This window comes from Odocoileus virginianus, chromosome 15 (assembly GCF_023699985.2).
Source record: "Odocoileus virginianus isolate 20LAN1187 ecotype Illinois chromosome 15, Ovbor_1.2, whole genome shotgun sequence".
NCBI classification, from domain to species: domain Eukaryota; kingdom Metazoa; phylum Chordata; class Mammalia; order Artiodactyla; family Cervidae; genus Odocoileus; species Odocoileus virginianus.
In genome coordinates, this window is record NC_069688.1 from 54,918,514 (window position 1) to 54,941,614 (window position 23,101).

At 39.9% G+C, this 23,101-nt stretch overlaps 1 protein-coding gene across 3 annotated transcripts in view; it reads left to right on the top strand.

Moving 5' to 3' along the window:
- The first annotated feature begins 432 nt into the window (after positions 1-432).
- The window catches only part of VIRMA (vir like m6A methyltransferase associated), a 60,657-nt gene continuing 37,988 nt past the window's right edge, over positions 433-23,101 (top strand). For 2 of the 3 annotated variants that reach the window (XM_020873134.2, XM_070477386.1), the window contains exons 1-5: positions 433-645; positions 13,024-13,139; positions 17,051-17,137; positions 18,284-18,332; positions 19,823-19,991. In XM_020873134.2, coding sequence (XP_020728793.2) covers positions 583-645; positions 13,024-13,139; positions 17,051-17,137; positions 18,284-18,332; positions 19,823-19,991 — 484 coding nt within the window. In that variant the 5' untranslated portion in view covers positions 433-582. The remainder of the gene's footprint in view (positions 646-13,023; positions 13,140-17,050; positions 17,138-18,283; positions 18,333-19,822; positions 19,992-23,101) is intronic. The other variant, XM_020873133.2, reaches the window with a different exon arrangement.

Sequence of the window (23,101 nt, forward strand, 5' to 3'; positions counted from 1 at the left end):
AAAAAATTCACAGTAAGCCTGTGGATTAGGTATTATGATTGACAAGGGACATTTTTCCAGATGAGAAAACAAAAACAAAAAAATAACCTCTTCGTTTTGAGAGTTTCATCTTTAAAAAGAAAAACCTCTTACTTTTCACCCGCGCTGACTGCACTTTGTTCCTGCCAGCCCTGGAAAAGTTACTTGCTGGCAGGTTCACCGGGGCCGGGTATCCTGACTTGGCAGGGCTCCCTAACCCTCCTCCGCCTCTGCTAAACCCGCTCGGCACTCGGCCACCCGGAGGTCGTCGTGGCTCTAAAACGCGGTAGGAGGACGCGGTTTGGACCACTGGAGACTCCGTAGTCCTCTCCCCGCCCACCCGTCCCCCCTACATCTCTCGGCGCTGGGAGAGCGCTCTCCGCCGCCCTCGAGAAGGCTGGGCGGGCGACTTCCGGCAGCGCGACGCGTAGCGATAGGTCCAGGCTTCCGTCGCCAGCGCTCTGGTCACGGGAAGTACCGTCGTTTCTCCCTCTCCTCAGCCGCTGTCGCCGAGGTTGGAGGGCTGCCCCGGAAGTCCTCCCCCTTCCCCCGCCCGCGGCAAACATGGCGGTGGACTCGGCGATGGAGCTGCTATTTTTAGACACTTTCAAGCACCCGAGCGCCGAGGTACGTCTTCGCGACGTGATTCCGACCCTGTTTTTCGACGTGGGGACCCTAAAGAAAAAAAAAAGTCGTTAGGCGTGCCTTGACTTTTCCTTGTGCCGATTGCCGCTTTAATTCATCACACACTGTCCTCTCAGCCTGGGTGTGGGCGCCGCTTCTGGGGAGGTTGGCGGGAGCTCCCGCACCCCCTCCTCATTTCCCTGAATTACTTGAGGCCCCGCGTCGTCTTTGGTTGAGTTGGCTGCTCTACTTGGCTTTGCTCCCACCCCCGCCCCCACCAGTCCCCTCGGCTCCTCTTTGGGCCTTGAAAAGGATTCTGAGTATCACGTTTACTGCAAGTGGTGTTTTGAAAGGGGTCTTGGACAGCTTGTGTTTGACAGCAGTGTCGGTGACTCAGCGGGTCACGTTGGTTTTCTGGTTTCTAAATTCCTGCTCCTAGGTCCTTTTTCTAACGGGAGTCATGCCACCCAGGTGTGACACTCATTCGGTTGAAGACTGCAGCGTTCTCCAGTTTGCTCTGAAACTTTAATAAGTACTTATCTCTTAGATTTCACACATAAGGACAAGAAGTACTCACACCGAACGTCCTTTGCATGGAGAATACTTGTGAAGAGGAGAGATTTGTAGTCAGACTGTAGAGAACAATTGTGTTGTCGTCTGGAGGGGTGAGAGTGGGCTGTTATAATCGTTCTGTATTAACTTGAGTGCCCTTGAATGTATGACTGGCTCTGCCATATACAAATTAAATAACTAGTTAACCAAAGTTTCCCGAAAACCGGCCAACAACGAGCAGTAATGAAGTCCGTAGAGAAACTTAAAAGAAACCCCAGAGCTCACATTTCTCTTTCAGTGTAGACTTAATTTAGAGAACTTTTTTTTAAAAAAATTGAGGTATAGTTGATTTACATTATTAGTTTCAAGAGTACAACATAGTGCTTTACACTTTTTATAGATTATATTGCATTTAGAGATATTGTAAAGTATTGGCTGTATTCCCAGGGCTGTACAATATATCCTTGTGTGCACTTCGCTGTGTCTGACTCTGCGACCCCGTGGACTATGTAGACCGCCAAGCTTCTCTGTCCGTGGGATTTTACTGGCAAGAATACTGGAGTGGATTGCCATTTCCTCCTCCGGGGATCTTTCCGACTCGGGTCAAACCTGCACCAGCTGCGTCTCCTGTATTGGCAGTCGGATTCTTTACCACTGCGGCCACCTGGGAAGCCCTTAAGCTTATTTATTCTATACATAGAGTCGTTTGTGGAGTTCCCGAGTGGCCTAGTGATAAAGAACACGCCTGCCAATGCAGGAGACATGAGTCACATGTTCTATTCCTGGGTTGGGCAGACCCCCTGGAGGAGGGCATGGCATCCCATTCCAGCACTATTCTTGCTTGCAGAATCCCATGGACAGAGGAGCCTGGCTGGCTACAGTCCATAGGGTCACAAAGAGTCGGACTCTACTGAAGCGACTTAGCACACACACATGCTCAGTCGTTTGTGCCTTGAGGGAAAACTTTTCTTTCTTCAGATAGAGATGGTAGTGAGTAGCAGATGTACTTTGGAACTTGATAAAATAAAAACTTTGACAACCTTGGTCTTATTTTAATGAATAACTTATAGATCTAAAAAAGAAAATATTTGGAAACTGTAGTATATCATGTGCTGTGTGTGTGCTAAGTTGCTTCAGTCCGGTCGGACCCTTTGTGACCCCGTAGACTGTAGCCTGTCAGGCTTCTCTGTCCATGAAACTCTCCAGGCAAGAGTACCAGAGTGGGTTGCCATGCCCTCCTCCAGGGGATTTTCTGACCCAGGAGTGGAAACTGTATATTTTATGTCTCTTGCATTGGCAGGTGGGCTCTTTACTACTAGTGCCACCCGGAAAGCCTGTTAGCATATCATACTAACAGTGAATTGATTTGTGGTCTTTCATTTCATGTGGGTCAAATAGCTCTGTTTGTTCAAAGACCATACGTCTCTGAATATAGTTTCAGTTATGCTTTAGAAAACTCATAGTAGAGGCAGTAGTTGGATAAGAAAAAACCTATCATGAATATAGAAATAAAGAACAGTTAAAAATGAAAGAAAAGAGTATGATGAATTAGTTTAGTAGTATTCTAGTTTAGGAACATTAGCGTTCATTCACTTATTTAGAAATCTAGTTTTCATTCATTCTTAAGCAAGCATTGAGGACCACGGAGAGGATAGGACTACCAGAAGGTAATAAATACCTTTTGGCAATGATTGGGGAAGACTTAGTAGAGATCACATTTGAACTGAGTCTTGAAGGAGGAGTAGGGGTTTTGAGGGAGGGATGTTTGTCCTCAAGGAGTTTATAACTAGCATTGGAGATGAGATCCACAAAATTATGACTCAAGTTAAATAATGACGAGCGCCTGAAGAGACAGAGTGGAAATGCCTTGAGATTTCTTTCCTTTATTTCCAAAATACCCATCAGTGTCTGATATATTAGGACTCTGGGCAGTATTTATTTAGCTCCTTTTGATGGTACAAATAAAGGCTGTGTGATTTCAGGGGAGGGACAGATCACTTTCCATTTGAGAGTGTCAGGGAAGACTTCATCAAGGCACGTGGCATTTGAACTTGATCTTTGGTGGGAGAGGCTATGCTGCACAGTTGTAGATGGGAAGGAAGGGTATCCTGGAGTAGTCATCCCTTTGGAAGGGTATGCGGAAGTAGCAGTTTGAAGTGGCCCCTGATGGACAGTTTGAAGCCAGATCAGGGAGCTCCTTAAATGGTCAGCAAAAGGGCATGGGCTTTATTTTGTAAGAAACAAGTAGTTTTTGAGCAGGAAAATGATGTGATTAGTAAAATTAAGGTAGATTTGTACACTAGTGGACTTCCCAGGTGGCTCTGTGGCAAAGAATCCACCTGCAGTGCAGGAGACTTGGGTTCTACTGGAAAGATCCCCTGGAGAAGGAAATGGCAAACCACTCCAGTATTCTTGCTGGTAAAATCCAATGGACTGGAGTGCACCAGGCTCCTCCATCCACGGGATCACAAAAGAGTTGGACACAACTTCATGACTAAGCAACAACAAGTACATCAGTACATTGGTACATCAATAATGCCTAAAATGGTTCAGAATAATCAGATGGCAAATCAAGAAGAAAAGGTGAGACATAATGAAAACTTGAGATAATAGATGGGTAGTAATCATTGTTAGGGAGAAGGCAGTGGCAGCCTACTCCAGTGCTCTTGCCAAGAAAATCCCGTGGACGGAGGAACCTGGTAGGCTACAGTCCATGGGATTTCGAAGAGTCGGACACGACTAAGCAACTTCGCATTCACTTTTCACTTTCATGCATTGGAGAAGGAAGTGGCAACCCACTCCAGTGTTCTTGCTTGGAGAATCCCAGGGACGGAGGAGCCTGGTGGGCTGCCAACTGTGGGGTTCCACAGAGTCAGACATGACTGAAGCAGCAGCAGCAGCAATCATTGTTAGCATTTATTGAATGTTTATTTTGTGCAAGACGTAGTCCTTTGATGATTTAAATACATTATCTCTAATCCACCCATCATTTTAAAAGATAGTTATCCCCATTTGATAGATAAGGAAACTGAGTGTGAGACTTAGGAAAATTAGGTGACTTTCCTAATGTGGCATAGCTGAATTAAGACACGCCAATGCATATTTCGACTCTAAAGCTGTGCAATGCTATGTCCCACTGGGACTAAGAAGGAAGGAATAGGTAGACTGTCAATTCTGGTTATAGAATTGAAAGGATGGGAACTTCCCTGTTATTCCAGTGGTTAAGAATCCACCTTGCAATGCAGGGGATGAGCTATTGTTCTCTAGCTTAGTAACTAAGACCCCACATGCCTCGGTGCAACTAAGCCTGTGTGCTGAGACTGCTGAGCCTGTGTGCTCTGGAGTCCTTGTGCCATGACTCAAGAGGCTGTGCACTGCGGCGAGAGGTCCCGAGAGCTACAGCAAGACTCAGCACAGCCAAAATAAATAAGTAAATACTAAAAAAAAAAAAGAATTGCCAGGATTGCAACGCATCATGTAAGAGTAGCTAAAAATGAGAATTCTAGTTATAGAGAACTGGTGGAACTACAGAACTGGTGGGCCATTGTTAGTCATAGAAAGACTTAAACACACAATGACTTCTTCCTTAGATAAATGTGGCTGAGCTGTGGAGTCTATTCTTCAGTTTCCTGTTACCTCTCTAGTCATAAACCTTCTGTGATTTCGCACTGTCAACCTGTCTTCCTAGGTATATGTACTCTTCTGGATATTTTAAGTGCCTGCTACTTCACTGTAATATTTTTAGCTTTAAAAACACAATTCAGTCCACTCTTACTAAGCACCTGTTAAAAGTCTTTCTTTCATTAAATGAATATACTAAGCACTGTGAATGTAATAGTAAACTAAGACTTGGTTCTTGTCTTTTTGAAATCCACTGTAACAGGAGAGTTAAAAGAAGCAATTGGTTCATTGCAGCACTATTTACAACAGCCAGGATGTGGAAGCAACCTAGATGTCCTTTGAAGATGAATGGACAAGGAAGTTGTGGTACATATATACAATGGAATGTTACTCAGCCATTAAAAGGAACGAATTTGAGTCAGTTGAACTGAGGTGGATGATCTTAGAGCCTGTTAAACAGAGGATGTGGCCAACATTGTAGGCCAGAAAGAGAAAAACAAGTATCGTATTTTAATGCATATATATGGCATCTAGAAAAATGCTGCTGATGAACTTATTTGTAAGGTAGGAATAGAGATACAGATATAGAGAACAGACTTGTGGACATAGTGGAGGAAGATGAATTGAGAGAGTAGCGTTGAAACATATACATTATCATATGTGAAACAGCTTCTCACTAGCTAGTGGGAAGTTGCTTTGTAACACAGGGAGCTCAGCCTGGTGCTCTGTGACAACCTAGAGGGGTGGGATGGGGTCATGGGGTTCAAGAGGGAGGGGATATATGTATACTTGTAGCTGATTCACATCGTACGGCAGAAGCCAACATAACATTGTAAAACAGTTATTCTCCAATTAAAGACATTTTAAGATATGATCTGCTATACAGTGCTTATTGGATGGATAAAAGTATAATATTTCTTCAAGAAAATACAATTCGAACTTAGTTTGATAAGCACTCATCTAGTCTTGATCTGACTTGGCTTTTTTTTTTTTTTCACTTGTTTTTATTAGTTGGAGGCTAATTACTTTACAATATTGTAGTGGTTTTTGTCATACATTGACATGAATCAGCCATGGATTTACATGTATTCCCCATCCCAATCCCCCCTCCCACTTCCCTCTCTACCTGATCCCTCTGGGTCTTCCCAGTGTACCAGGCTCGAGCACTTGTCTCATGCAACCAACCTGGGCTGGTGATCTGTTTCACCCTAGATAATATACATGTTTCAATGCTGTTCTCTCGAAACATCCCACCCTCGCCTTCTCCCACAGAGTCCAAGAACGTCTCCTGACTTGGCTTTTAAGAGAAGGTTGACATCTGAATGGAGTTGGGAGAGTTCTAAGCAGAGACAGTGGCATGAGTGAGGGCCTAAAGATGAGGAAAACCAGGGCATGTTGAGGCTATACGTTTGGAGTGATAATACTTGTCTGTAAGACCAAGGAATTTGGCCTAGTGTCTAGAACTAGAGAAGTGACCACTGAAAAGAAGGGAAATGTTAGGTTGGTGCAAATACAGTTGTGGTTTTGGACCATGAATTTTAAATTATTATTAATAACTAGGCTCAAATCTTTATTAATCAAAATAGGAACCATTAAAATCAACAACTTTTTTGCCAATGAGAATTAAGTTTCGTTTGTTCCTGTAGCATAAAAAATCCATGCTTTGGGATTCTGTGAACTCTTGGAAAGCATTTTCTGGGTCCTACTGGTCATGGAAGCTTTTTCCTTGCAGAAAATTGTCAGGATTCCTGGTAGTTGGTTGGTGAGAGGTCAGGTGAATATGGCAGATGAGGCAAAACGTTATTCAACTTCTGAAGTGTCGGTTGTGCAAAGTGCAGTCAGGTGTTGTCGTGGAGAAGAATTGGGGCCCTTTCTGTTGACCAATACTGACTGCAGGCATTGGCAGTTTTTCAGTGCATCTCATTCATTTGCTGAGCATACTTCTCAGATGTAATGGTTTCATTAGGATTCAGAAAGCTGTAATGGATCAGACAGGTAGCAGACCACCAGACAGTGACCATGACCTTTTTTTTTGGTGCAGAGTTGGCTTTGGGAAGTGCTTTGGAGCATCTCAGTCCAACCACCAAGTTGGCCATTGCTGCTTATCATATACAATCCACTTTTCATCGCACATCACAATCTGATCAAGAAATTTTTCCTTGTTGTTGTGTACAGTAAGAGAAGATGGCACTTCAGAATGACGATTTTTTCAATTTTTGGTCAGCTCATGAGGCATCCGCTTATAGAGCTTTTTCACCTTTCCAGTCTGCTTCAAATGCTGAACAGCCGTAGAATGATGGATGTTGAGATCTTTAGCAGATTCTCGTGTAGTTGTAAGAGGATCAGCTTTGATGATGGGTCTCAGTTGTCATTGTCAATTTCCAGTGGCCAGCCACTATTCTCATCTTCAAGGCTCTTGTCTCCTTTGCTCTCATCTTCAAGGCTCTTGTCTCCTTTGCGCAACTTATTGAACCATCACTGTACTGTACATTCATAGCAGTTCCTGGGCCAAATGTGTTGTTGATGTTGCAATTTGTCCCCACTGCTTTACGACCCATTTTGAACTCGTAAAAAAATTGCTTGAATTTGCATTTTGTCTAACATCATTTCCATAGTCTAAAATAATACAAAGTAAACAGCAAGTAATAAGTGATTAGCAAAAAAAAAAAGCCAGAAATGCACATTAAAATGATAACATACCCACATTATTAAGAAGGTATTCCAAAATCAAGCAGCAGATTTCAACAGTGCAAAAACTGCACCAACATGATACATAGATTTGAGAGCTGTTTGGAGGTTTAATTGATAGAACTTGATGTTTAAATGAAGAAATTATTTAGGTGGGAGAGAATGAGAAAGAATCAATCACTGATACAGGATAGTTTAGTTTTGGACTTGTTGAGCTTTTGTTGCCAGAGGTTCATTCAAATGGAAATGACCAGCTGGCAGTTGTATGTAGTGGTCTGGGGCTCAGGAGAGAAGTCTTAATGGAGGTACAGATTTTTTGGAGTTGACTTCCCAGCAGTGGATGAAAACCTTAGAAAAGTACAAGGCAAAGGAGAAAGGGAAAGATATAGCCAACTGAATGCAGACTTCCAGAGAATAGCAAGGAGAGATAAGAAAGCTTTAAGTGAACAATGCAAAGAAATAGAGGAAAACAATAGAATGGGAAAAACTAGAGATCTCTTCAAGAAAATTGGAGTTACCAACGGAACATTTCATGCAAAAATGGGCACAATAAAGGACTGAAATGGAAAGGACCTAACAGAGACAGAAGAGATTAAGAAGAGGTGGCAAGAATACACAGAACTATACAAAAAAGATCTTAATGACCCAGATAACCACAGTGATGTCACTTACCTAGAGCCAGACATCCTGGAGTGTGAAGTCAAGTGTGCCTTAGGAAGTGTCACTACAAGCAAAGCTAGTGAAGGTGATGGATTTCCGGCTGAGCTATTTCAAATCCTAAAAGATGACTCTGTTAAAGTGCTGCATTCTGTATGCCAGCAGATTTGGAAAACTCAGCCATGGACATAGGACTGGAAAAGGTCAGTTTTCATTCCAACCCAAAGAAAGACAATGCCAAAGAATGTTCAAACTATCATCAGTTATGCTCATTTCACATGCTAGCAAGGTAATGCTCAAAATCCTTCAAGCTCATATTCAGAAGTACATGAACTGAGAACTTCCAGATGTACAGGCTGAATTTAGAAAAGGTGTAGGAACCAGAGATCATGTTGCCAACATCCATTGGATCATAGAAAAAGCAAGAGGATTAAAAAAAAATCTACTTCTGCTTCATTGACTATGCTGAAGCCTTTGACTGTGTGGATCACAACAAACTGGAAAATTCTGAAAGAGATGGGAGTACCAGACCATCTTACCTGTCTCCTGAGAAACCTGTATGCAGGTCAAGAAGCAGCAGTTAGAACTGGACATGGAAGAGCAGACTGGTTCAGAATTGGGAAAGGAGTACATCAAGGCTGTGTTTTGTCACCCTGCTTGTTTAATTTATAAAAGTGAAATTGCTGGTTATTCAGTCGTGTCCGACTCTCTGTGACCTCATGGACTGTAGTTCACCAGGCTTCTCTGTCCTTTTGATTTCCTACGCAAGATTTCTGGAGTGAGTTGCCATTTCCTTCTCTAGGGGATCTTCCCAACTCAGAGATCAGACCCGGGTATCCTGCATTGCAGGCAGATTATTTACCATCTGAGCCACCAGGGAACATTATTAACCTTATACATCATTCTAAATGGTGGGGTGGATGAATCCCAAGCTGGTATCAAGATTGCCGGGAGAAAGATCAACAACCTCAGATATGCAGATGATACCACTCTAATGGCAGAAAGTGAAGAGGCGCTAAAGAGCCTCTTGATGAAGGTGAAAGAGGAGAGTGAAAAAACTGACTTAAAACTAAACATTCAAAAAACTAAGATCATGGCATCTGGTCTTATCACTTCATGGCAAATAGATGGGGAAAAACTGGAAACTGACAGATATTCTGGGCTCCAGAATCAATGAAGATGGTGACTGCAGCCACATAATTAGAAGAGACTTGCTCCTTGGAAGAGAAACCATGACAAGCTTAGTGTATTAAATAGCAGAGACATCACTTTGCTGACAGAAGTCCATCTCGTCAAAGCTACGGTTTTTCCAGTAGTCATGTACAGATGTGAGAGTTGGACCGTGATATATAAAGTAGAGTAAGGGTTGAAAAATTGGTGGTTTCTCATTGTGGTGCTAGAGAAGACTCTTGAGAGTCCCCTGTACAGCAAGATCAAACCAGTCGATCCTAAAGGAAATCAACCCTGAATATTCACTGGAAGGACTAATGCTGAAGCTGCAGCACATTGGCCACGTGATTCGAAGAGCTGACTCACTGGAAAAGACCCCAGTGCTGGGAAAGATGGGAGGCAGGAGAAGAAGGGGATGACAGAGGATGAGATGGTTGGATAGTATCACGGACTTAACGGACATGAGGTTGAGCAAACTTCAGGAGACAGTGAAGGACCCGGAAGCCTGCTCGGACAGACAGAGTTGGACACAACTTAGTGATTGAACAACAACAAGCTACTCTGCCCTACTTTTCTCCCACATTTTGCCCTCCAGCCTTTGTGAACTATGCTTGTAACTTCTTGAAGCTTCCCAGTTCTTGTTTGCATTCCTTTTGTGCATGTTTCTCACTTTGCCTGGAAAACTGTTTCTCCCTTTGTTCCACTGATTCTTGTTTCCTTAAAGATTTACTTAGATCAGGTGGTACTTCTTTTGGGAAGCCTTCCCTGATATTCTTTTCCCCTCACAAATGTTTGCCTACAATCTCATTTAGGTAAGTACTCCTTCCAGTTTGAAGTTTTCTGTAGGAGTCTATATCATAGTAATTTATCTGTTTGTCTACCACAATAGATTGTACCTTTATCATAAGGATTACATTTAACAAATGTTTAGAAATAAATATTGAATAAAAGTGATAGCAACTAATATAGAAACTCTTCTACTTACAAACAAAATAGATTTTGAAAAGCTGTAAAACCTTAGTTTATTTTTTTAGGTCCATAGTGACTATACCCTAACTGCTACAAATACCCTTCATTAAATAGCAGAAGTGCAGGGTGGAGGAGGATAGAGTTGTTTGAAGTTTCGTTTATAAATATTAATGATAATTTTTAATATAATTTATTTATTTTATTTGGAGGCTAATTACTTTACAATATTGTAGTGGTTTTGCCGTACACTGACATGAATCAGCCACGGGTGTACACGTGTCCCCCATCCTGAACCCCCCCTCCCACCTCCCTCCCCGTCCCATCCCGCTGGGTCATCCCAGTGCACCAGCCCAGTGCAGCAATCCCACTTCTGGGCATACACATCAAGGAAACCAGATCTGAAAGAGGCACGTGCACCCCAATGTTCATCGCAGCACTGTTTATAATAGCCAGGACATGGAAGCAACCTAGATGCCCATCAGCAGACGAATGGATGAGGAAGCTGTGGTACATATACACCATGGAATATTACTCAGCCATTAAAAAGAATTCATTTGAATCAGTTCTAATGAGATGGATGAAACTGGAGCCCATTATACAGAGCGAAGTAAGCCAGAAAGATACAGACCATTACAGTATACTAACACATATATATGGAATTTAGAAAGATGGTAACGATAACCCTATATGCAAAACAGAAAAAGAGACTCAGATGTATAGAACAGACTTGTGGACTCTGGGAGAAGGCGAGGGTGGGATGTTTCAAGAGAACAGCATTGAAATATGTATATTATCTAGGGTGAAACAGATCACCAGCCCAGGTTGGGTGCATGAGACAAGTGCTCGGGCCTGGCGCACTGGGAAGACCCAGAGGGATCGGGTGGAGAGGGAGGTGGGAGGGGGGACCGGGATGGGGAATACATGTAAATCCATGGCTGATTCATTTCAATGTATGACTAAAACCACTGCAATAATGTAAAGTAATTAGCCTCCAACTAATAAAAATAAATGGGGAAAAAAAGAGAAAAAAAACCAGTGTGAAAAATTTCTTCAAAGATTATTAATCACAAGAGCTAATTTGTCTGATCTTGTGTCTAGTGATACATAGAAATAAATGTACAGTAAATTTATAGTATCCATTTATGTTATTATAAATTCTTTTAAAAAAATATTTATTTAAAAAAACAAAAAAATATATATTTATTTATTGCTTGATTTGACTGTACCACGCCTTAGTTGTGCCCCGAGAGATCTTTGATCTTCACTGCGCCCTGCAGGTTCTTTAGTTGTAGCATGTGGGATCTAGTTCCCTAGCCAGGGATTGAACCCAGGCCCCATGCATGGGGAGCTCAGAATCTTAGCCACTGGACCACCAGGCAAGTCCTGATAAATTCTTAAGTTTGTGGATTTTTTTTTTCTCTTGTTTAAATTTGAGAGGGTTTACTTTAACTAATCAGTACCGAATGACTTCCCTTGATCTCCTGATATTAGTTAGTATATAAGTTTGGTAAACTAAGCTAATTTAAGAGATTCACAGTCTGTCATCTATAATTCAGAAATTCAAAAAATGGCAGGAAAATCTGTCCTAAATTCATCAGGCCATGTGCTGTGCTTCGAACTGACTTTATTGCTTGTTATAATCTTTACTTAGTGTGAATGTTTATACATTTGCTGCAGAAGTATTAATGTTTTGGTTACACAGTACTGTCGCAGAAACTACTGGGGTGTTAAGTAATATGCACTATTTCATTAGTTTCTAAAAATCCAAAAAGTCAGGATTCTGAAAGGCCTCTGGCTCCAGAGGTTTCCAATAAAGCAGCAGTCCTCAACCTTTTTGGCACCAGGGGCGGGTTTCATGGGAGACAGCATGACTGCGGGTGGGAGGTGCTGGTCTGGGGATGATTCTCATAGGGAGCGTGCTGCTGCGGTCCCTCATGTGTGTCGGATCCACGCTCCTGTGAACAATGAATGCCACCGGTGAGCCGGCGGGAGGCGAGCTCGGGGCAGCGTGAGTGAGGGGGAGCTGCTGTCACTGCAGGTGACGCTTCGTTTGCTCCCCTGCTGTTTACGCCCTGCCGTGTGGTCGCTTCCAGCCTGTGCCCTGGGCTTGGGGGATCCCTGCCGTAAGGGATTATTGGTCTGTATTGGCCCAGGCAAGACAGCAGGGAAGCAGATGCAGAAAATGTTGTTATACAAGGGTAGGGATTTAACTAGGTACATTTTATCATCAGCTATTTTTTTTAAAAAAATTGTGGCTGTGCTGGGTCTTCGTTGCTGCGTTGGGCTTTCTATAGTTGGTGGCCAGTGGGGGCTCTTCTCTAGTTGTGGTGCCTGGGCTTCTCACTGTGATGGCTCCTCGTTGCAGAGCACGGGCTCCAGGGCGTGTGGCTTCAGTAGTCTCGGCTGGCCAGCTCTAGAGCGTGGGGTTAGTAGAGGCGGCATGTGAGCTTAGTTGCTCCGCAGCATGTGGGATCGTTATCCAGGACCAGGGATCAAACCCACGTCCCTTGCATTGGCAGGCAGATTCTTAACCACTGGAACACTAGGAACATTCCTCATTGGCTATTTTTAAAAATGATTTTTACACCATTTATAATAGCACTGTTTTAATGATAGTTTATTTAAAAATTATTTGTGACATTCTAAATGAAACAAATTGAAGGTGAATAAATTTTGACTAGACAAAGTGTTTTGCTTACAGTGTATTCTTCTCTTTTCTTAAAGCAAAGCTCTCATATAGATGTGGTTCGTTTTCCATGTGTGGTTTATATAAATGAAGTTCGCGTCATTCCCCCGGGAGTAAGAGCCCATAGCAGCTTGCCTGACAGTAGAGCATATGGGTGAGTCAGTTTCCTTTTCTAAAAGTGTTTGTGACTAAAGATGACCTAGAAACATGCTTCCAAATGCAAAAATTTAAGGTAATAACTTTGTAAGTAAAAACACAAAAATAAAACCTTATTCAGTTTTAGTTATGTTGCATTATAATTGACTTTTAAGTTTTCTGTATAATCCATATATTACTATAAACTTGAAAAGAGTTATTATTTGACCTAAGTACTAGATTAAGTTTTTCTTTCTTCATTTTTTTTTAAAATTGGTAGAAATAGGTTTATATTTTCCAAACTATTGTAGGGTGGCACAGTATAGTAGACAGTATTTTTAATGTGCTGTTTTCCTTGAAAATAAATGCATTTGAATATTGAGAAATATATCTTTTATTGTGTTACATTTTTTATATTATAGTGTTAGTTTTCATGCCTTATTAGTGATCATCTTAGCCTGATACATGTGTCTTTTTGTAAATAAGTAGCTTCACATTAGCCATTAGTTGTACTGAGCAAGTAGTTACTTGAGCGTCATTTCTCTTTTTTAAGATCTGTAGGAAATAAACCAAATGTAAAACATTGTTCCTAATGTGGAGTTGTTTTTTTTTAATTATTCTTTTTTTGGTTGTGCTGTGAGGCTTGTGGGATCCTAGTTCCTTGACCAGAGATTGAACCCAAGTCGTGGCAGTGAAAGTTCCTTACCACTGGACTGCCAGGGAGCGCCTTGATGTGGAGTTGTTGATACTTTTAACAACTGACATAAAACAGAGGAATTTGACCTTTGTTATAATGTGAATAATAATCATCATATTCTGATTTTAATTACCTGAATTGGAGATAAAAGCTAAATTTTGGTTACGGAAGCATGAATGTGTGTAATAAATGTGTCGTGGGCTTTTAGGTTGTAGCCCAGGTAGCAGTGCCACGTTGCTTTGATAGCTCAGTTTCTACTACACGAAAGAGTTAAGCCCAGCTACGTAGTGGTGGCTGGTACAGTACAGACTCAAAGTTAAGGGCTCATTTCTTCCTAGTTGTGAAAAGTAGTTTGTTATTTGTAGAGGTAGATATAAAATTCTTCACATGTTTTAAGGTCATGCAAAGGGAAAACATAAAAACAAAGTAATAAGAATGATTAATGTTTATATGACAGATCATTATAGTTAACTTTTTTGCCATGTGTAAGGAAATAAAAACTGTTTTCCTGTGTTTTTTTCTACTTTTCCTAGAATGTATAGAATGAGAAAGATGGAGTAATGATAGAGTATCCAGCAGACTTTTCTTATTGCACTGCTTTGGGGCAAGAAGGCTCTATTGTTACCTGCCGCTATGTAACAAACCTCAGGAAATTTAGCAACTTAATCCCCCACTATTTCTGAGGGTCAGAAACATGGGCGCTGCTTGACTGGCTCAGGTTCCCTCATGAGGTTATAACCAAGTTACAGGCCTCGGGTTGCAATCTCAGATTTGACTGAGGCTGGGGAATTTGAGAAGCCCGCTCACATGACTGTTGGCGGGAGATCTTCAGTTCTTTGCCAGGAGATCCTTTCTGGGGGTCGCTGCGTCACAGCATGGGTTCTTCCTGGGTGAGTGATCTGAGAATGAGAGCGAGAGAGCGTGCCCAAGAAGGAAGCCACAGTCATTGTAGTTTGTGGCTCAATGTCAGAAATGGCGTCTGTCACATGCTCCAGTATACTGCTTTCACTATATTCTGCTGCCTACACATTCTACTGGTACAGTGTGGGAGGGGCTATACAGAGGTGTGAATATCAGGAAGAGGGAGTCTTTGGGGTCTGTTTTGGAGGCTGGCTATAACAGTAGGCAAAATGGGTCTCTTGTCATTAGCTGCAGTGGGTAAGAGAGTTACATTTCCCCTCTTCTCTCTCCTTTTTCTTAGCTAGGGATAAATGACTACTTATGTTTTGATAATTCCAAACATGGAATTGTTACCAGAAACAGCATTATACACAATATGTTATAAACCGTAAAATGAAGTACTAATTCACTAATGCAAATGTATTGTGTTGGCCAAAACATTCATTCAGGTTTTCCGCTACATTTTATGGAAAAACCGGGAAGAATTTTTTGGCCAACCCAATAAGATATTGGGAAGCCTGAAATCTCAAGGTTGAAAATAATGTTAGAGATCATATATTTGTGCAGCACACTTTATGATAATATTCTCATTATAAAATTCAGAACTGTGTAAGGTAAAATTAAAATCCTTATAATCCCTCAATTTTGAGAGATCTTAGCATTTTGATGTCCTGTGTTTTTAAATTTATATGGGAGCATTTAATGAGGGGGCTTCCCAGGTGGTGTGAAAGCATGTGTATATGTTTATGCTGCTGCTGAGTCGCTTCAGTCGTGTCAGACTCTGTGCGACTCCATAGACGGCAGCCCACCAGGCTCTGCCATCCCTGGGATTCTCCAGGCAAGAACACTGGAGTGGGTTGCCATTTCCTCCTCCAATGTATATGTATATATGTGTGTGTATATGTATGTATATTTGTGTGTGTATATGTATATATATGTGTATATGTATTTTTTTGGGGGGGAGAGTAAGTGTATCTTATGTGAGATTAGGTTTTAGAGTCAACAGTTTTTAAGGTGAAGATCTGAAATCAGACTACCATGGATTCATTAAAGCACTTCTCAGTGACCACCACCTAAGTCTTTGTTGCCTCCAGAGGAAATAATTTGCATTTCAACCCTTTTTTCTTTCCTTTTGGAGGCCAGGGTCTGGTTTTAAGACAAAAGATAGGAGAAGAGAGACTAGAGTTGTTGAGCACATATAGTTGAATTTGGATAAGATAAAATGTATGATGCTGCTCTGACCCAATTGCATACTATTCTGTGTATTCCTTTATTTCATCTAAGATTATGTCAGGAGTCCTTCTCATCATTTAATTTTATTTGAAAATATGATTTCTAATGACTGCATAATCTTAACAGATCAATGTACTGTCATTTATTTGGCTAGTTCCTAAAGTGGGGACTGTTAGATGGTTTCTAGTTTTCAGATTATTAGTATAGTGAATCTCCTCTTGAAAAAAAAAATCTTTGTATATCAGTGTTTCCATAGAAACACCTTTGTAAGGAAAAGTATTTTTAGATTAAATGGTGTGAATGTTTTCTCAGTCTCCTGAGTTGTATTGCCATATTGTCTTTCAGAATGGCTGTACCTGTTTGTATTTCTACTAGAAATCATAAGGGAATCTCTTCCATAGTACTTTGGGCATTACACTTTTTACCATTTAGATTTTTTGTAAATAAACAAAGCATGGGTTGTCTAAAAATTGATTTTAGTTGAGGCAAAGGAATTTCAGCCAAGGGTATATAGTAAGATTTCATTCTAATGCAAATTAAATAGGCTTTAAACTTTACTAGGTAAGCCTATAAAAAAAGATTTATGTAAATTAATGCTATACAATTGACAGTTTAGGCTTTAAGTCACAGTTTAGGGCTCTGATGCTCAAATTATTATAGTCCTGTATGAATATGGGTTAAGTTGAAATTAAATGGTAGTTATTATTTACAACTTAAAGTTAACTCCTGATTCTTTTTTGCTAATAGAGTAATGATATAAAGAATTAAAAAACTATGTATCTTGATTAATTAGCATTTTGCATTAAAATGCATAAAAAATTTAAATATATGTGTGTGTTAAAATGGTCCAAGCAGCAGGCAAAAGAAACTTGATGGCTAAAACCTTTTCAGTAATATTCAAAATGAATAGTTGACTACTTGAGAATTGGATGTGAATAAAATTACAGGAAATATTGCAGTTAACTGTGTTTTATTTAAATATTAGGAATATTTTATCTTAATTCTGGACTTGCTCTTAAATTTGTACTTACTTTGTTTTTGTTGTAATTTAGGAACTGGTTATTGTAAAGGCTGACGTTTCACCTTTGTTTCATTCACAGGGAGACCTCACCGCACACATTTCAGTTAGACTTATTCTTTAACAATGTCAGCAAACCAAGCGCCCCAGTTTTCGATAGGCTGGGAAGGTATGTATTTAGTAGGTTATCTCACCAGACACTCATAAGTTAGTAAGCAAAGCTTTTTTATTCTTTCAATAAGTTGGGAAGGTATGTACTTACTGGATAATTTCACCAGACATTTACAAGTTAGTGAGCAAAACCTTTTTATTCTTTCGATAGACGAAAAGGCTATATATGATAGTAGACCCAAGAATTCGGTTTGATTTTAACAGTTGACAATATTAAGGAAACGTCACGCTCCTAAGAACAAGTTGTGTTTATCTATAAAATAAAACTTTAAATGTGTGAAACATTAGCCATCTTTTGATTTTTATTGGTGTATGCATTTCTTACACATATCACATGATTTGGTAATAGCCTAATTTGGAAAATATTACTTTTTGATTCTAAAAAAAAAACCCTCTATAAATGCATTGAGATTTTATCTGTGTTTTTACATCACACTGCTGCATAATTTAAAATTCCATAGCCACATTTTTGTAAAATGAGAATTTCATTAATAGCTATCCCTACTTTCAATAATTTAATACATACTGACTAGGTATTATTAGCACTGGTTGTTTTGATATCTGCAGATTAATTAACCATTAAATGGTTTTACTCATTTATAAAATAAAAAATTTTAAAGGCAGCTTAAAAATGGAGATTTTTCTATCCCTGTCAGAAGTAAGTTTTTTAGGCTTTGCTTATTTTATTGATTCTTCATTCATTTATTATTAAATAACGTTGATAATTTAACTTCTTTTTTAAATGAAGGGAGCCTAGGTAATCTGATGCAGCTAATTTTGAATATATAGAATATTTTTTTTAAGTTGGTACCTACCTGATAAAATAGGGGCTTTTTAAAAATTTGAGTCCCAGTATGCATTTTTTTTTGAAGACTATAGGGCTGTGGATCTCTGATCTGGCTGTATGTTAGAATTACATGGGGTGCTTTTAAACAAACCTTGACATCTACACTCACCTGAAAGCAGTTGAACTAGAATCTGGGGGGTTAGTTTTATACTTGATATCATTTGTGGGGAGTAAATTAAACCCAAACTTTGTATTTTATTAAAATAAAAATCTATCCTTTGATTAAAATATATGAATCTTCATGAACTGTGATGTTCAGTGTTTGAGCCTGTATATTTGTTCCTCCTCTTTTAACAGCCTGGAATATGATGAGAATACTTCCATCATCTTTAGACCCAACTCAAAGGTAATTGTGGAAGTCAGTTTTCAACTTGTTACTACTATTGTTCTCACCTCCATTTAGAGTTTTTGATCCAAATAAACCCAGTGATGCAGAATGTTAGCTTATTTAGTTCTAGTTCTACAGAATTCATAATTTCTTGTCTGATTCCTTTGTATTCCAGAAGCTATTTTCAAATGGAGCAAAACTATTGTAATGCTGTTATCTACCCATGTAGCTCTTCATTCTAATTTCATACTTGGGTCAGGAAAAAGCCAGTATCTGCTTTTCCTTCTTTTCATTTAGGTGGGTGAATTTTGAAGATGATGGGCAGGTAAATTATTAAACACCATTGTATCTTAATTAAGGTGTCTCTTTTAAAAATTCATATTTCATACTTCTTCCTTGCGTATCAGAAGTGTGTCTTTTTTCTTGATACCAAATGCCATTCTAAAAGCATCTAAAAGATCTGAACCATGAAAGAGCCAAAATCCAACTGTAATGATGATCTAATATGGGACTGTTCAGCCTGCTGTTTTTTTTTTTTTGTGAAGGAGTACTTAATACTCTGCACATTGTTTAGACTAAAAACCGTGTTCTCTATCTCTTTATCTTCCTTCTAGTGGTTTTTCTGTTCAAAGTCTGTCAGTCCATGGGTATAATCTTTGAGCCTTACTTCTGGTCCCTGGTTTCCCTTTGCTGGAGTTTGCTAAGATGAGCAAGGGAAATAATAATTTCTTTCTCTAGAAGGGATCCCATTACCACTTATTTCATCTTTACCCAACATATAGAGTGGGAGAAGAACTCAGAAGTCAGTGGCTTTGGTTTCAGGGTTTTCCTGCTGACACTCTCATTTTCTTATTTGTTGATAATATTTCTGTTGTTGGTAGATAAGCTCTGAAAAATGTAAAATTATTTTATAAGGAAATATTGAGAGTTAATGGCCTTGATAAAGTCTTTGATCTTTTTAGGATAAAGCGTCTTTGCAAAAATAATTTGTTTCATGCCTCTGGTTACCCTTACTTTTTAAGTACAGGATGGGTACATAGAATATACCTGATTTGCATGTACGAGTCAGGCATGTATTAATAAAAAGAATGCCATGTAATTTTATGGGCTTTATAATTCTTGAGACTGGACACAGTTTGTACTTTTGTGTATCTTCATGACCCCTGTAACTATTTGGGTTTAATTTATTAATTGGCAGTAACTCCTTTCTAATTTCCCTTTTATTTTTCTTGGTTAGAAATCTGGTTATGCTTTTTGAATAGAATTGACCTAAAGTATAGGATTGAGAAGATATAGTCTTGAGACACTTTTAGGTATGATTAACTCTAGAGGGCCATGTAAAAGTTGTGCCTCTGGGTGAATTTCCACCAATATTGATCTTTGCCTTTTCAGCATGCTTTTAGATATTAGTTGAACCCACAGAGTAATTTGATACCAGTTTACTTCTGACATATTAAAACATTAATTTGAAAGACATCTCTTCCCCTATCCCCCTCCCACCAAATCAGGTGAATACTGATGGTTTGGTGCTGAGAGGCTGGTACAACTGTCTGACGCTGGCAATATATGGATCAGTGGACAGAGTCATAAGTCACGACAGAGATTCCCCTCCACCTCCACCTCCTCCTCCACCGCCTCCCCAGCCACAGCCAAATGTGAAAAGGAATCCAAAGCATGGTGAGAATTTTAAATTTGTTTTTATCAGTGAAATTTACTTTCATTACAGTGGGAAAGGTAACTCAAAGAACTCTTGTATCTTTTGAACCTTGTTGAAGGCTTGACAAGTTATCTGTCAATCTTCCATTCTTTCTTAGAAGAATTCCTTTTTCTGTTGAAGTGGTTGCATTTTATTTTCTTCCTCTACTTTCCAAAAATGCTTTTTAATTGATCTGAGGTTTTTTGTTTGTTTCTTTAAAATATATAAATGATAATAGAATCCATGGTTATTTGTGATTTACTATGAAAATTGTTTTTCAAAGAATTAGAGAATGGGACATCCTTGGTGGTCCAGGGGCTGAGACTCTGTGCCCAGTGCAGAGAGCCTGGGTTGGATTCCTGGTCAGAGAATTAGATCCCACAAGCCACAACTACATGTTCTCACACTGTAACTAAAGATCCCACATGCCACAGTAAAGGCCTGGTGAAGCCAAATAAATAGTATTAAAAAAAAAGAGAGGAAGAGAGGCCAGAGCTTCCTCTTTCTGGCATGTGAGGACACAGAAGGCAGTTGTCTGCACGCCAGGAGGAGAGCTCTCATCAAACACAACCATGTTGGCAGTCAGATGTCAGACTTCTTAGCTTTCAGAAGTGCACGAAATACATGTTTATTTAAAAAAAAAAGAGGCAATAAGTTCAGTACGTGTTAATGGCATCTCTTTTATCAGATTTCTTTGTATGTCTAAATCTTAGCTAAAGGAGATTTTCCCCTTTTGGGAAAAATAAAAACTCTAGGGACCTTCCTGGCAGCCCACTGATTAAGACTCTGCACTTTCAGTGTAGGTGGCGAGGATTCAGTTTCTGACTGGGGCGGTAAGATCCCACATACAATGAAGTGTGGCTCCCAGAAAACGCCCCCATAAACCCACCCACCCCCCGGAAACAAAACAAAGCAAAAGCCTTCTAATAAACTTCAGTGACTTTCCTTATGTAAAGCAGACAGTTAGGCTTAGGTTTTCCAGGGTCTGTTTTCCTCACTGGTATTACTCATTGTAATAAGGAGATTGAACTAGTGGAACTAAGGAGACTTGGGAATAAATTTTGAAATTACAGTTGAGGTCATAGGGAAAAATACTTTGCTTTACAGTTAGCATTTTATGAGCACTAAAAATGACCATTGTTTCTCTTAACCCTTATATAACACTGTTGTGTGAGGCCTTTGTCTCTGATGGTGGTCACACACTGTTGTTTAACCTTTTTTCTTATATCTTATCTGCTAAGCACAGTTAATATTTCACTTTTCTTTGTATCCTTCACTCTTCTGTGCTCATTTGTCTTTTCTTCTAGACTGTGAGCTTTTTGTGGGCAGAGAAGTATATTTTACTTGTATTTGTATCTTTGGTCTTTTTTGTAAATTTTATTTATATAAAACAAAAGCAGTTCATCCATTTCACTCATCTCCACCCCCCATCCTCTGGAAACCACCAGCCAGTCTCTTTGTGTCTATGAGCTTGTTATTGGTGTTCTTTTTAAACTTACTTTTTTTAGATTGCACATATAAGAGACATCACACAGTATTTGGCTTTCTCTGTCTGATTTATTTCACAGAACATAATGCCCTTGAGGTCCATGTTGCAGATGGCAAGATTTCTTTCTTTTTTTTGTGGCTGAATAATATTCAGTTGTATTAATATGTGTATGGAATAACACATACACACCCTTCGCATTTTCTTTAGTTTTTTATCTGTTGATAGATGTTTACCTTGTTTCTTGGCTGCTGTACATAATGCTGCAGTGGACATGGGAGTGCATAAAACTTTTCAAATTAAATTTTTATTTTCTAGGGTGAATACTCAGAAATGGAATTGCTGGGTCATTATGTTGGTTCTAGTTTTAATTTTTTGAGGAAACTTCATACTGTTTTCCTTTTAGTAGCAGTCCCAGTTTACCTTCTCACCAACAGTACACAAAGATTTCCTTTTCTCCACACTCTCACCAACAGTTGTTATTTCTAGTCTTCTGCTAATAGCCACTCCCTGGTGGCTTAGTGGTAAAAGAATCTACCTGCCAAGCAGGAGATGTGGGTTTAATCCCTGGATTGGGAAGATCCCCTGGTGAAGAATGGCAACCCACTCCAGTATCTGTGCCTGGGAAATCCCATGGACAGAAGAGTCGGGTGGGCTACAGTACGTGGGGTAGCAAAGGGTCGGACACAACCTAGAGACTAAAAAAGCAACAGTTTCTGACAGGTGTGAAGTGATCTCATTGTGGTTTTGATTTGCATTTCCATGTTAATTAATGGTGTTGAGCATCGTTCCATGTCCCTTTTGTTTGTTCTAATAGGTTTCTGATGGAGTCTTCCGTCACATCCGACTCTTGTGGCCCCATGGACTGTAGCCCGCCAGACTCCTCTGTCCATGGGATTCTCCAGGCAAGAATACTAGAGTAGGTTGCCATTTCCTTCTTTAGGGAATCTTCCCGACCCAGGGATCAAACCTGTGTCTCCTACATTGGCAGGTGAATTCTTTACCATGGAGCCGCCTGGGAAGTCCGATGGAATCTGTAGGGTTTTATATATATTATACATGTTTTCCCTGCTCTCTGTGGTTCCTGTGAAAAGGTTCCTGTGAAACCTTTTGTAAGCCAGAATGATACAAAGTGAAGAAACAATTACCTTAGGACACACCTTGCTAATGGATGTACAAAGTCAATTGGGATAAAGCACAGATGCTCACAGACATAATTCAAAGCTGTGGTGGCTTAATGCTGAGGTGCTAAGTGTAGTTGCTGGGGAAGGAGCTTGGTGGTGCCACTCTGACTTTTTTGGGTTTATGCTCTCTCTACAACAGCTCACTGCAAAATTTATTTGGTTTGTGAAAACAGGTGCTAACATAAAGTTTTTGTAAATGTAAACTGGCAAAAATGAACAGAGTTGGATGCGATTGAATGACTAAGAGCACACACATGGTGTGTGGTACAGTCCCTCTGTACCTGCTTTGTTGGGAGTGTTTATCTTAAATTGATTTCAATTTTGTCAAATTATTTTACTGTGTCTGTTGAGATGATCGTATGATTTTTATCCTTCATTTTGTTAACATACCACATTGACTAATATGCAGATGCTAAACCTC